The sequence below is a fragment of the Bos indicus genome, chromosome 13 (genome assembly GCF_029378745.1).
Source record: "Bos indicus isolate NIAB-ARS_2022 breed Sahiwal x Tharparkar chromosome 13, NIAB-ARS_B.indTharparkar_mat_pri_1.0, whole genome shotgun sequence".
NCBI lineage: Eukaryota > Metazoa > Chordata > Mammalia > Artiodactyla > Bovidae > Bos > Bos indicus.
Window position 1 is genome coordinate 17,671,369 of NC_091772.1, and position 13,710 is coordinate 17,685,078.

At 42.5% G+C, this 13,710-nt stretch overlaps 2 protein-coding genes across 6 annotated transcripts in view; both read right to left on the reverse strand.

Moving 5' to 3' along the window:
• LOC109568002 (uncharacterized) overlaps positions 1-12,291 on the reverse strand; it is a 62,312-nt gene extending 50,021 nt beyond the window's left edge. For 2 of the 4 annotated variants that reach the window (XM_070802002.1, XM_070802003.1), the window contains exons 1-5: positions 10,457-10,586; positions 7,804-7,919; positions 7,467-7,640; positions 6,502-6,554; positions 5,030-5,975 (exon numbers count right to left, since the gene is read on the reverse strand). In XM_070802002.1, coding sequence (XP_070658103.1) covers positions 5,030-5,325 — 296 coding nt within the window. In that variant the 5' untranslated portion in view covers positions 5,326-5,975; positions 6,502-6,554; positions 7,467-7,640; positions 7,804-7,919; positions 10,457-10,586. Of the gene's footprint in view, positions 1-5,029; positions 5,976-6,501; positions 6,555-7,466; positions 7,641-7,803; positions 7,920-10,456 lie in introns of all 4 variants that reach the window. The other 2 variants (XR_011570320.1, XR_011570321.1) reach the window with 2 other exon arrangements.
• A 111-nt stretch (positions 12,292-12,402) lies between these two features.
• The window catches only part of ANKRD26 (ankyrin repeat domain containing 26), a 67,773-nt gene continuing 66,465 nt past the window's right edge, over positions 12,403-13,710 (reverse strand). For both annotated transcript variants that reach the window (XM_070801997.1, XM_070801996.1), the window contains one exon: positions 12,403-13,381. In XM_070801997.1, the coding sequence (XP_070658098.1) occupies positions 13,245-13,381 (137 nt within the window). In that variant the 3' untranslated portion in view covers positions 12,403-13,244. The remainder of the gene's footprint in view (positions 13,382-13,710) is intronic.

The window sequence follows — 13,710 nt, forward strand, 5'->3', positions numbered from 1 at the left end:
AGATGTAATTAACATGCAGCAGTGTATAAGTTTAAGGTGTAGAGCATAATGATTTGACTTACAAGATGACTACCACAATGTATTTTACTATAATAATAAACATAACTATATTCCTGCTGCCTGGATATAGTGAAACATAACTAGAACCACACTGCTAGAATACAGTAGAATTTTTAAGGTTCTCCAGAGGGGGAATAAAGACAGTAGGGGATTCACTATTTATCTATCCGTCTGTCAGGAGACCTGAAATCTGTAGAGTGAGCCAGCAGACTGCAGATTCAGGGAAGAGTTGATGTTGCAGTCTTGAACCTGAATCCCCAGAACAATAGTCTGGAAACTCAGCCAGGGTTTCTATGCTTCAGACTTGAACTCTTCCACTTTTCGGTTGCTGTTCAGTCACCAAGTTGTGTTCCACTCTTTGCGACCCCATGGACTGCAGTCTTCAGGGCTCCTCTGTCCTCCACTGTCTTTTGGAGTTAGCTCCAATTCATGTCCACTGAGTCGGTGACGCCATCCAAGCATCTTGTCCTGTGCTGCCCCTTTCTCCTCCCGCCTTCAGTCCTTCCCAGCAGTAGGGTCTTTTCCGAGCAATCGCTCTTTGCATCAGGTGGCCCAAATATTGGAGCTTCAGTTTCAGTATCAGTCCTTCCAATGAATATTCAGGGTTGATTTCCTTTTGGATTGACTGGTTTGATCTCCTTGCAGTCCAAAGGACTCTCAAGAGTCTTCTCTAGCACAATTTGAAAACATCCTTCCACTGTGAGGAACCTCAATATTTGGGCTTGCAGTCTTCAGCTGATTGGATGAGGCCCATGGACATTATGGGGGGAAATCAGTTTTATTCAAAGTTACTGCTTTAAATACTAATCACATCTAAAATATACCTTCACAAAAACATCTAAACTGACTTTGCAAAAAATGAATGCATTTCTTGGTAAACTAGAAAAAGAAAAATATGTGGCTTAGGTTTCCTAAGGACAAAAATAATTTTTTTAAAAAACGTATATTATTGGAGCATAGCCAACGAACAATGTGGTGAGTTTCAGGTGCACAGCAGAGTGACTCAGCCACACATATACATGCATTCATTCTCCCCCAAATTCCGGGAAGGGTTCTTAAAGGCACCGTTAGGGGTGAGGGTGTGAGATGCCTGATAGCTGGTGTACATCCTTCTGGATTGGTTGGTGGTGAGCTAAGTGGGTGGTTTTAGGAGTCAGTATCATCAACCACCAGGTTTCAACTGGTCTGGGGTCTACATAGGTATAGTCAGCATGCGGTTAACTTCTTCCACCTGGTGGGGGTTTCAGTATCTGCAGAACTCCAGGATATGGCTCAGAATGTTATCTACAGCCCTTGAGGAGGAGCTGACTTTGATGTTTTAACTATTGTTATTTTGTCTTGGACCGTTTTATTTCAGCATTTTCGCACTTCTCTGATTACGTTTGCTCTTTGGGACTTGGGCAAAGCCTCAGAGGCTAAAGCTTTTCTACCAGCAAGAGGCAGGTGCCATGGGGAGGTCCTCACAGTGTTCTGCTCCATGTCCATTAGGTTTTCTTTTTAGTGTGTCCTCCTTTATTTTAAATAGATTCAAGAGGTGGGGGGAATGTTCCTAGTTAGGAGGTTTTCATTCGTTACCCACCTAGTCTGAAAAGTCTAGAAAAACCTATCTTCTTAAAATACTCTGTGTATCATATTCCCCCACCTCGGCTATTGAGTGAGTATCATGTCCTTCAGAAGCTGCACACCAAACCAACCAAGTCCAGAGTCTAGTCTCTGTGCTGGATGCTAGAAATTCGAAAACCAACAAAATGTGGCTTCTTCTCTCTCGTGGGTTGTTACTGGTTGTCATTGGGCCCCTCAATGCTCATGACCCACTGGACTGAATAAAGGTACTTCAGGAAACTGCAAATTTAATGGAAGGAAGTCATAGGAATGACCCCTTAGAATCTGAGATACTTATTAGGAGTTGGAGAGATTTGTTCTAAAGAGATATAAAGCCTTGTTCCAGCAGGAAGCAATTTTTGAAAAATTTCACTGAAGTATATTTGACTCACAGTGTTGTGTTAGTTTCAGGTGTCCAGCAAAGTGAATCCGTTCTATATACATACATATCTCCATTCTTTTCAGCTTCTTTTCCCATAGAGGTTATTATATAAAACTGAGTAGAGCTCCCTGTGATATACAACAGGTCCTCGTTGGTTATCTGTTTTATGTGTTATTGTTGTTGTTCAGGGGGTCAGTCTTCTCCAAGTCTTTGTGACCCCATGGACTGCAGCACACCAGGCTTCCCTGTCCTTCACCATCTCCCAGAGCTTGCTCAAACCCATGTCCATTGAGTTGATGATGCCATCCAACCATCTAGTCCTCTGTCATCCCCTTCTCCTCCTGCCTTCAGTCTTTCCCAGCATCAGGGTCTTTTCTATTAAGTTGGCTCTTTGCATTAGGTGGCCAAAATATTGGAGGTTCAGTGTCAGCATCAGTCCTTCCAGTGAATATTCAGGATTGATTTCCTTTAGGATTGACTGGTTAGATCTCCTTGCAGTCCAAGGGACTCTCAAGAGTCTTCACCAGCACCACGGCTCAAAAGCATCAGTTCTCTGGTGCTCAGCTTTCTTTATGGTCCAACTCTCACATCCATACATGACTACTGGAAAATCAGTTCAGTTCAGTCATTCAGTCGTGTCTGACTCTTTGTGACCCTATGGACTGCAGCAAGCCAGGCTTCCCTGTCCATCACTAACTCCTGGAGCTTGCTCAAACTCATGTCCATCGAGTTGGTGATGTCATCCAACCATCTCATTCTGAAGTCCCCTTCTCCTCCTCCCTTCAATCCTTCCCAGCATCAGGGTCTTTTCTAATGAATCAGTTCTTCACATCAGGTGGCCAAAGTATTGGAGCTTCAGCTTCAGCATCAGTCCTTTCAGGACTGATTTTCAGTCCTGAATATTCAGGACTGATTTCCTTTAAGATTGACTGGTTTGATCTCCTTGCAGTCCAAGGGACTCTCAAGAGTCTTCTCTTTTGAACACCACAGTTCAAAAGCATCAACTCTTCAGCTCTCAGCTCTTCTTTATGGTCCAACTCTCACATCCATACATGACTACTGCAAAAACCATGCCTTTGACTAAACAGGACTGCTTTGGTATTAACTACCAACACTGTTTCATTTTTTTGTTTCTTTAATTTTTTATTTTTTATTGGGGTATAGCCGATTAACAATGTTGTGATAGTTTCAGGTGAACAGTAAAGAGACTCAGCTATAGATATAATACATGTATCCATTCTCCCCCTTGGAGAAGACTCTGGAGAATCTCTTGGACAGTCAGGAGATCAAACCAGTCAATCCCAAAGGAAATCAACCCATAATATTCATTGGAAGGACTGACGATGAAGCTCCAATACTCTGGCCACCTGATGTGAAGAGCTGACTCATTGGAAAAGACCCTGATGCTGGGAAAGAATGAAAGCAGGAGGAGAAGGGGATGACAGAAAATGAGATGGTTGCATGGCATCACTGACTCAATGGACATGAGTTTAAGCAAGCTCCGGGAGATGGTCAAGAATAGGGAAGCCTGGCATGCTGCAGTCCATGGCGTCACACAGAGTTGGACACGAATGAGCAACTGAACAACAATTCTCCCCCAAACCCCTCTCTATCCAGGCTGCCACATAACATTGAGCAGACTTCCCTGTGCTATACAGTAGGTCCTTGTTGGGATAGCTAGTGAGTTTGAGACAGTCATGTACACACTGCTGTATTTAAAATGTTTTGCTTTTTTTAGTTTTGGTAATGTAGTAATGAGAGTGAACGAAAAATCAAAAAGGAGAAACCAAGATACATGAAGGCTGGAATCTTGAAGAAGTGCTTCACAGAGGGAATGAATCCAGGGTAGAAGGGACATGAGAAAGCCAGTAAGGTGAGAACGGGCAAAATGTCTTGCTGTAACGGCACTTCCTAAGCACAGAGTCAAATGAGACTTGGCCTTCTGATGGTTGTTTGGGGAGGCTGTTTCTTTATCCACAGAACTGTTTTTAAAAAGGTATTACGCCTCCACTATCTTTGGACCAGCAGAAGAAAATGTCTTGGGCTCAGTCACGGCCAAAGCCCAAACCTCAAAACGTAAGCAGGCGTATTCCCCCATGCCAGTGGGCAAGATGCACTTTACTTAGCTGTATCTTTCTGATGTTCTTCTTGTTTATGTAAGATCAGGAATCCCTTGTGGATTCATTCAGGAACTTTATCATGGTGTGAAACTTCAGGTGTTCAAATGTCTACAGAGGTGGACAGTCAGTACTGAAGATTGTGTGCATCTGTTAATAACAGAATGCAACTGCTTTATATAATGGTTACAGGTGAGCATGGTGACTGTGGAGGTCATGTGATAAAACTTCACAGAGGACCCCACACACCTGTGCTCATCTATGTACCTGTGAAATGGTAGTAAGGGCCCTGATAGTAGCAATGTCATAGCAGTGTCAGTTTCTTCTTGTGACTGTACTCTAGTTGTAAGACATTAACTTTGGGGCAATACAGGGAAAAGGTGCATGGGACTTCCCAGCTGTCTTTGCAAATTTCCGATAAGCTATAACTAGGAATTTCAAAACAGAAAATTAGAACAATGTCATCTGTGCAATAATCATTTAGCGAGATGTTTCCAGAAAAACATGACACCTGGGACCCTTGCTACCGGCAGTAAGTGAATGAGTGATAGTCGCTCAGTAGTGTCCAAATCTGAGACCCCATGGACTGTAGCCTGCCAGGCTCCTCTGTCCATGGAATTCTCCAGGCAAGAATACTGAAGTGGGTTGCCATTTCCTTCTCCAGGGGATCTGAACATGTTCATTACAGCTCTCTGCTCTATCATGGGAGGCAGTCTGAAACAGAAGGCTGGAGCAGTTAACCCCACAAGGACAGCAATGATGTTCTGTAGGGGAAGCCTGAGAGGCTATGGTGTGGAGGCTGACCAAGCGTGGGAATCTGCAATCGGCAGGAAAGGGTGGGGGTCTCTCTACAGGGCCCACCACTTACCAGTCGGCCTTCCAAGCAGTCGACGGCGGCCCCCGGGCCAGCAGGTACCGCACACAGTCCGGGTGTCCCATGGAGGCAGCCTCGTGCAGAGAGAGCCCGCTTGTAGTCCTGGTGGACGGCTTCGATGTCCAGGTCCCAGATAGGCCAAGATGTCCCAGAGGCTGTGGCACGTAGCGTGTGCAGGAGGGTATCTCCGGCAGGTCCCGCGCAGCCCGTGCGCCCAGCCGCGTGCAGCTCCTCTCATCCAGCACCAACCAGCACAGCCGCCGCTGAACCCGGAGCGCGGTCATGGCCATGGACTCGGGTCCGGCGGGAACGCTTGGCGACCCTCCCCAGGGCTCACCCCGCGATCCTCTCCACCCTGCCTGTCAGGACCCTTCCCCAGACGCCCCGACCTTCCCCCATACCCTCAGGTTCCCAGCTGACCACGCATTATACTTGAGGGCCTTTGTACTCTGTGTTTGCAGATTCCCTTTTCATCCTCGTGAGCCTCTCCGTGTGATGAAACCCGACTTCCACCACTCCACTGCCATGCGTTTCTTTTGTGTTCCTGGATCCTGCTCACCTTGTGAGGCTGATCTCTTCATAAAGCCTTTTTCATCATTCCTAACTGGTCACTTGTCTTCACTCCCATAGCATTTCATAAGTGCGTTTGTGTAGCACCTGTCATGCCTTATGTATAGTAACTTGTGTGTGTTTTGAGAGCTACCTTGTGGACAGGTGAAATCATTCATTTTTAAATCTGTAGTGTCTCAAGTAGCATGTGACCCCAGAGATGCCAAGAGAGGGAGCCCTCGAGATGTTTTTTATGAATCTGGGGCATCATAGGTACTTACACTTGGTTGTGGGATGAATTGACGGTAGAAAAAGCCTTTCAAATCTTTAGAAATACAGTCTAGTCCGTACATCACGATCATTTTCTTGTTTTTCCTTTCTTTCTCCATTCCTGAAACACACATAGGGAAAAAAGCTCTCTCCATCCTTGCTTGCTGTAGTAAGTGGTTGCTGTTCCACGAGAGGAGCAGGTATTTGTAGGCATCAGAGACCCTAACTGGGGACCTCTGAGAGTAGGCCTTTGGGTTTGTAGGGAAAGAGGGACTTGGCTCTACATTGAGAGCAAGTCCTTGGAGGAGCTAGCACGTTTGCTTCTCATTCAGCTCAAACTTCCAATGAATTCAAAAATATTTAGAGCTTTTTCCATTTTGAGTGTATAGTATCTAGTGATGTCATGTTTACACTTTCCTGATGGGCATCCCTGGTGGCTCAGACAGTCGAGAATCTGCCTGTAATGCAGGAGATGCAGGTTCGATCCCTGGGTCAGGAGGACCCCTGGAAGAGGGCATGGCTACACACTCCAGTATTTTTGCTTGAAGAATTCCATGGACAGAAGAGCCTGGTGGGCTCCAGTCCTTGGGGTGGCAATGAGTCAGACACGACTGAAGGATTAACACTTCCACTCTCCTTACACTTACGTTTTCTAAGTACTGGAAGTTGGAGCTTTGGTTATGATGTTCCACAGTGGTTTCTGAAAAAGGACAGAGAATTTAAACCTGAGGGTTTTAGAAGCTGCTTTGAATCCTTCTGTTGGATTTGGAAGGGAGAATATTTTTTTTTTTTTTTTGCCACACAGCGTGTGGGATCTTAGTTCCCTGACCAGGGATCAAACCTGCATCCCCTGTAGTGGAAGCAAGCATGGAGTCTTAACCACTGGGCCACCAGGGAAGTCCTGAGAATATTACCTTCCATAGAGAGAACTCTGGACTTGAGGAGTCAGAAGGCCTAAGTTGTATCACCTACAACTGTTGTGATTTCAGGCAAGTTTTCGCCATTACCAGCTCCACACGCACAGCTGCAACCCCACCGAGCAGCAACCCGGGGCTGAGCGCGGGAGACCCCGAGGTGTACATCGCGAACCAAGCGGTCACCAACACAAGTGAACGCCCTTGCTGGGAGTCAAACATGACCTGACCCTCTTGGCCAGATCTCAGAACCAGGGTCCTGGAGGGCTCAGGGCTCCAGGCCTGCTGCCTCCAGGCCCACTTGCACTCAACCGGCTCCCCTCATGGGCACTGGTTCCTCCTCCCACCCACCCCCAGGGGCACCCATTCCCTGAGCCTGTGGAAGCAGCCACTCCTCACATCACTTTACTCCTCCCAGGCCTTCATCATTTGTGGGCTCTGAGCCTACCACCCACTCCTGGGCACGTCCTGATGGGAAATCTTCCTCTGGGGTAGACGGCTGGCTGGGAGACAGAGCTTTGCCCTCTCTGTGGGCTCCAACATTTTCCCCCACCCCCTGCATTGGTTTTGGAGTTGTTTCCATGGTAACAGGGCTTGATGGACACTATTCAGTTTACCTGTTTACATAGTTAGAAATAAAACACTTCTAGTTTAAAAAAATGCTTCGCAAATATTTTGTAAATATAGTTGAGATATACCTTGTTCCTGGCTTCTATATTGGCGTCGCAGGAAAGCAGCTTTGCTGTGAGTGATATATTCTGGCAAAAGACAGCATAGTGGAGAGCGGTGTTCCCACAGACGTCCATGACATTTGGGTCGGCACCATGCTCCAGCAGAAGAGTCGCACACTCCTCTTCTTGGCATTCTATGGCCTGTTAGTGTTGTGCCAAGAAACAGAGTGTAAATTCTAGGAATTCAAAGTAAACAGGCCACAGGCTTCACCAGTTTGCTATATCTAAATGAGATGAATTCACTTTTGTCTCAGTAGTTAGATCACATCCACCTCGTGTGGACACGGTTCGCTGCCCCATCTACCTTCATCAGTGCGGTCCTGTTTTCATTGTCACGGAGGTTAAGCAGGCATTTTTCTCTCCAGGAGCAGAGTGACCACCGCTGAATGGCCATTGGCACATGCCAAGTGGAATGCAGTCCTATGAAAGCAAGAGGAGTTTTCAGTAAACTGTAGTGTTACTGTTTCAAAATAAACAATTGTTCCTGTGATTGAAGACATTCAATAGCGTGATATTCCTATTGCTCTAAAACAAATATTTCGTTTCCTTCTGGAGAAAGAACATTATATATTAGCATTAGCTCTGCTTAACACAGTAATGAAAGAACAATTTACTTGAATAGAATGACCATGACCTTGAGATTCAGCTCAACTTGGATTTGAATTTGACTTTCACTCTGTCAGCTGTCGCTCAGCCTCTCTGTGCCTCAATTTCCTCATCAACAAAATGGAGAGAGAGAAGTAGTTCTCTCACAGGACAGCACTGCGATGCTTAAATGAGATCCATGCAGAGTTTAGAACTGTTCCTGGCACAGGTTAACAGCTCAGTAACTGTTAGGTAATATAATCATACTTATTACTATTACTACTATTTTACAAGGACAACATCTCAATGAAGTCAAAGGATATCACACCTCCTTTGCAGATACATTTTGAGGATTAGAGACAACACTGTACTTCAATGATTCTAATACATTCATTTTCTCACATTTTAACATCTCTGACATTGGAATGAAATTTATAATTCACAATGTCTGTACAACTGTAATTTGTAGCATTTTTGTTTGTTCATTTCTCATTTTTCCTGTTGATCTAATTACCATAAGGTCTTTTTGTCTAAGGCTGCTTCTTTTTAATTAAAGTATAGATGATGCATATTACATATTATTATATATTACAGATACACAACATAGTGATTCACAATTTCTATAGGTCGTACTCCATTTAAAGTTATTATACGATATTTGCTATATTCCCCATGTTGTACAATACATCCTGGTAGCTGGCAGGATTTTAGTTCCCCCACCAGGTATCGAACCCTGGGCCCACAGCAATGAGTCTTAACCACTGGACAACCAAGGAACTCCCTAGATTCCCTTGACTTCTGAAAAGGCTGAAAGTTGTCAGAAAATATCAATCCTCAAAAAAAATTCTAAAAAAAATTGAAAGTGAGAAATCATTTTTATCTGTGCCACGTTTCTACTAGTGCCAAAAAGACAAGCCTGTCTGCTAAGCCGACTTGCCCATAGACAGCTTGATCTACAGAGAGTTTTAAATTTTGTGTGTTGTTAAAATGTTAAATCAACATCCAGATTTCTTTTCTTTTCTTTGTGCCGAAATCCATGAAACTCCAGAATTCTTACTTTTGAAATCATTCTTAGAAAGGTCTTTGGGGTGGGAGGCTCACAAGGAAGGGGATATATGTATACTTACAATTGATTTATGATGTTATACAGCAGAAAACAACACAACATTGTAAAGCAATTATTCTCCAATTAAAAAAAAATTAAGGTTAAGAAACAGAAATAGAAAAAACAGAAGGTCTCTGTCAGCAGATTAAAAATGTATAAATAGGAATCTGAGTTTTATTCTGGTACTTTTCTCACTGTGCATGTTTGAAATGTTTGATCCATACTCTATCTGAAACTTTTTGGTGAGATAAAAATTGAGTTACTTTTCTCTTTTACCAGGTTATTTCTCCACCATCTACACACAGTTTATCATTTCTAAAAGAAAAGGTCATCATTATCAAGTTCTAAAGTTTTACATACATTTGGGTGTTTGGGCATTCTGTTCCATTCATTTATCCATCTTTTCAGTTGTCAGTAAATGAACACTTGGTGGGCACTTATAGCACATTTTGTTATCTAGAAGGGCAAATCTTCCTCTACTATACAAAACTTTTAATTTCACCACAACAATTAAAGACAGCATATGTAACCCAAAATCTTTAAAACCATGAAATATTGATTTGGTTTAAATATAGAAAAGACCATACATCCTAAGAACATGTCTTCCTATTCAAGGACACGGCCAGCTTCCTACTTCAAAGCTGTCTTCTAAGGTCCTTCAGCAAAGAACACATATACCTAAGTGTACACTGATATAAAGTGGATCTTGAATTGTATCTGAAGAATTTTTAATCCAGAATTTGACTTGGCATGGCAATTATTTTGCTCACTATGCAGTTTTCTGTAATATATAACCTTACGGTATAAAAAATGTGTATATTAAAAAATAAGACGCTGACAACATCAGAAATCTGTCCACTGCCATGATCCACGATAGGCGATCCATGAAGAAGTGCTTTCAGAAATCACATGAGAAAAAATATGAGAGCCAGGAGGTTCAGAAGATTTCTTGAAGGCTATATAACTTGAGAGCTTTTACTCATGAGTACATCATGCTAACCCATGCAAATAAAGAGGAGGAGGAAGAAAGGAAAAACAGATGCTATTCATGTTTCATTTCATTTCTGTGATTACCAACATTCAGTTAAATGACTTCAAAACTATCAGTAAAGCTCTATAAGGGGAATTATAAGTGGGTCCAAAACCAGCTAAGGCTTTTTGCTGCCTATGAAGTCTGCGGGGGTGCTGGATCCCAGGAAGGTATCCAGGAGCCTTGGAGGGGAAACTCACAGGCGGGATCTCTGCCAGGCCCTTCCACCACGCTTACCTGTTTGTCTTGTCCCTGTCATTCAGGCCATTTTTTCCAAACAACAGAACATGCTGCACTTTGGCTACATTGCCCACAATGGCAGCTTTGTGGCTCTTTCTGAGGTCTTTGTCTCGGATGCGGTACCCGGGCTGGAAGTTGATTCCATGACTGCTGTCTCTCACCGGGTTGATGGAGGAGCCTAAGGGCGACTTGCCGTTCTTACTCCTGACGCCAAAAATCTTCATTGCAGAGCCTACGGACTCCAAACACACCTCACCACTCCGTCGGCTCTTCACAGTCCCCTAAACCCAACACGAGCACTACAGGTAAGCCAGAGCTGTCCCGCCACAACCTCCCAGTTGGGAAGCTCAACGGTTTGGAATCTTTCATCCCAGAATGATGGTTGCTAAGAGACACCTCTAAACACATTGCCCGTGCGCACAGAGGCCTGTTGTGCCCGACTGCCCAGTGCTCATATGCAAGAACTGTAAGTTCATTTCCTGAAAGAAACAAACAATATCAACAAACCCTTACCTAAACTAAGAAGGAAAGAGAGGAAACTGAAATAAATACAGAAATGAAAGTGACATTATAACTGTGTAACTGTCAAAATAACTATAGTATCCAAAGCAATCTACAGATTCAGTGCAATTTCTATCAAATTACCAATGGCATTTTTCACACAATTAGAACAAAAAATTTTACAGTGTGTATGGGAACAAAAGACCCCAAATAGACAAAGCAATCTTGAGAAAGTCAAGCAAGAGCCGACAGAATCAGGTACCCTGACTGCAGACTACTCTGCAAGCTTCAGTAATCAAAACACAGTACTAGCACAAAAACAGAAATACATTTAATGATCAGTGGAACAAAACAGAAAGTCCAGAGAGAAACCTATGTACCTGGGGTCAATTAATCTAGGATAAAGGAGGCAAGACTATACAAAGGAGAAAAGACAGCTCCTTCAATAAGTGGTGCTGAGAAAACTCAACAGCTACATGTATAAGAAGGAAATTAGAACACTCCCTAACATCATACACAAAAATAAAATGGACTAAACACTAAATATAAGACAAGTCCTGTAAAACTCAGCAGAATATAGGCAGAACACACTCTGACATAAATTACAGCAGGATCTTTTTTCATCTACCTCTTAGAGTAATGAAAATAAAAACAGAAATAAGCAAGCGGGATATAATTAAACTTAAAAGCTTTTGCACAGTGCAGGAAATCGTAAATGAGACAGACGACAACCCACAGAATGGGACACAATATTTGCAAATGATGCAACTGACAAGGGATTAATCTCCAACATATTCAAACAGCTCAAAGAGCTCAATATCAAAAAACAAACAACCTGATCAAAAAACGAGTATAAGATCTAAATACACATTTCTGTAAGGAACACCTACAGATGACCAAAAAGCACACGAGGGATGCTCAGAAGGGATGCTCCACATCACTAATTATTATAGAAATGCAGAAATACTATAATAAGGTATCATTTCACACCAATCAGAATAGCCACCACCAAAAAATACACAAACAATAAATGCTGGAGAGTGTGGAGAAAAGGGAACCCTTCTACACTGCTTATGGAATCCAACTAGGTACACCCACTGTGGAAAACTCTATAAAGGTTGCTATGGAAACTAAATACAGAGTTGCCATATGATTCAGCAGTCTTAGTCCTGGGCATATATCTGGAGAAAACCATGATTCAAAAAGGTACATGCACCCCAATGTTCACTGCAGAAATATTTACAGTAGCCAAGACATTGAAGCAACCCAAGTGTCCATCAACAGAAGAATGGATAAAGAAGATGCGGTATACACACACACACACACACAACGAAAATGGAATATTACTCAGCCATAAAAAGAAATAATAATGCCATTTGCAGCAACACAGATGGATCTCGGAATTACAATACTAAGTAACTCAGAGAAAAACAAGTATCACATCACTCACATGTGGAATTTAATAAAAATAAGCTTATTTACACAAACCAACTCAAAAGATCTCAAAATCAAATTATGGTTATGAAAGGGGAAACATGAGGGGAAGGATACATTAGGAGATTGGGATTAACATATATACACTATTTCCTAGTAGTCATGTGCGGATATGAGAGTTGTACAATAAAGAAGGCTGACTGCCAAAGAATTCATGCTTTTGAACTGTGGTGTTGGGAGTAGACTCTCGAGAGTCCTCACACTGCAAGGAGACTAAACCAGTCAATCCTAAAGGAAAGCAATCCTGAATACTCACTGGAAGGACTGATGTTGAGGCTGAAGCTCCAATACTTCAGCCACTTGATGTGAAGAGCTGACTCATCGGAAAAGACCCTTATGCTGGGAAAGATGGAAGGCAGAAAGAGAAAGGGGACAACAGAGGACGAGAGGGTTGGATAGCATCACCAACTCAATGGGCATGAATTTGAGCTAACCCCACAAGATAGTGGAGGACAGAGGAGACTGGTGGGCTGCAGTCCATTGGTCACAGAGTCAGACACGACTGAGTGACTAACACTTTCACTTTGAATATGGAAAACTCAACAGTGCTGGTTTTTAAATCGCTTAAGTTAGCTGCAGAGAAAATACTTAGTACCAAAAGTACTTGGATACTACTGTTTAAAAGTAGTACTAATACTACTTAAAAGTAGTATTTTTAAAATACCATATAAATTTTCATCATACACACAAAAAGATTTCCCTTTAATAAAGATTTTCTCATCATGTTTAATGAGAAACAACTAAAATGTCATGAAAACAGTCCAGAAGGGAAATTTTTACTATTTATCTTTCAGATCATATATTTTTTCTTCAAAATCTGTACATATTCTTGTGATGTTTTCAAAAGCAGGTCCTCAGACAGATTTGACCCATCTGTAGCTCCTAGAGGAGACAATCCATAGGACTCAGATTCAAATTCAGCAGCAGCTGGAAAGAAAAAGGATTACATTCTTTCTCTAAAATATTTAACTCAGTAAAGAAAAACAAAAAAACAAAAATCTGAGATATTTCTAAGTGCTCTGAAAAATGAAACATATCTATAAATGACAGAAAACAAAATACAAGATTACAATTTATATATAATCAGCCCACGCTCCCACATGTGGCTGAGTATCAGAGCTTCTGGCTTTCTCATTCTTCATTCATTTACTCAATAACTATCTGCTAAGGTGCTGTGACAAACACTGGAATTACAAGAGGAAGGTGACCCAGTCACCCTGAGAAATGATAATGCCATAAACTGTAAAAATAGATGA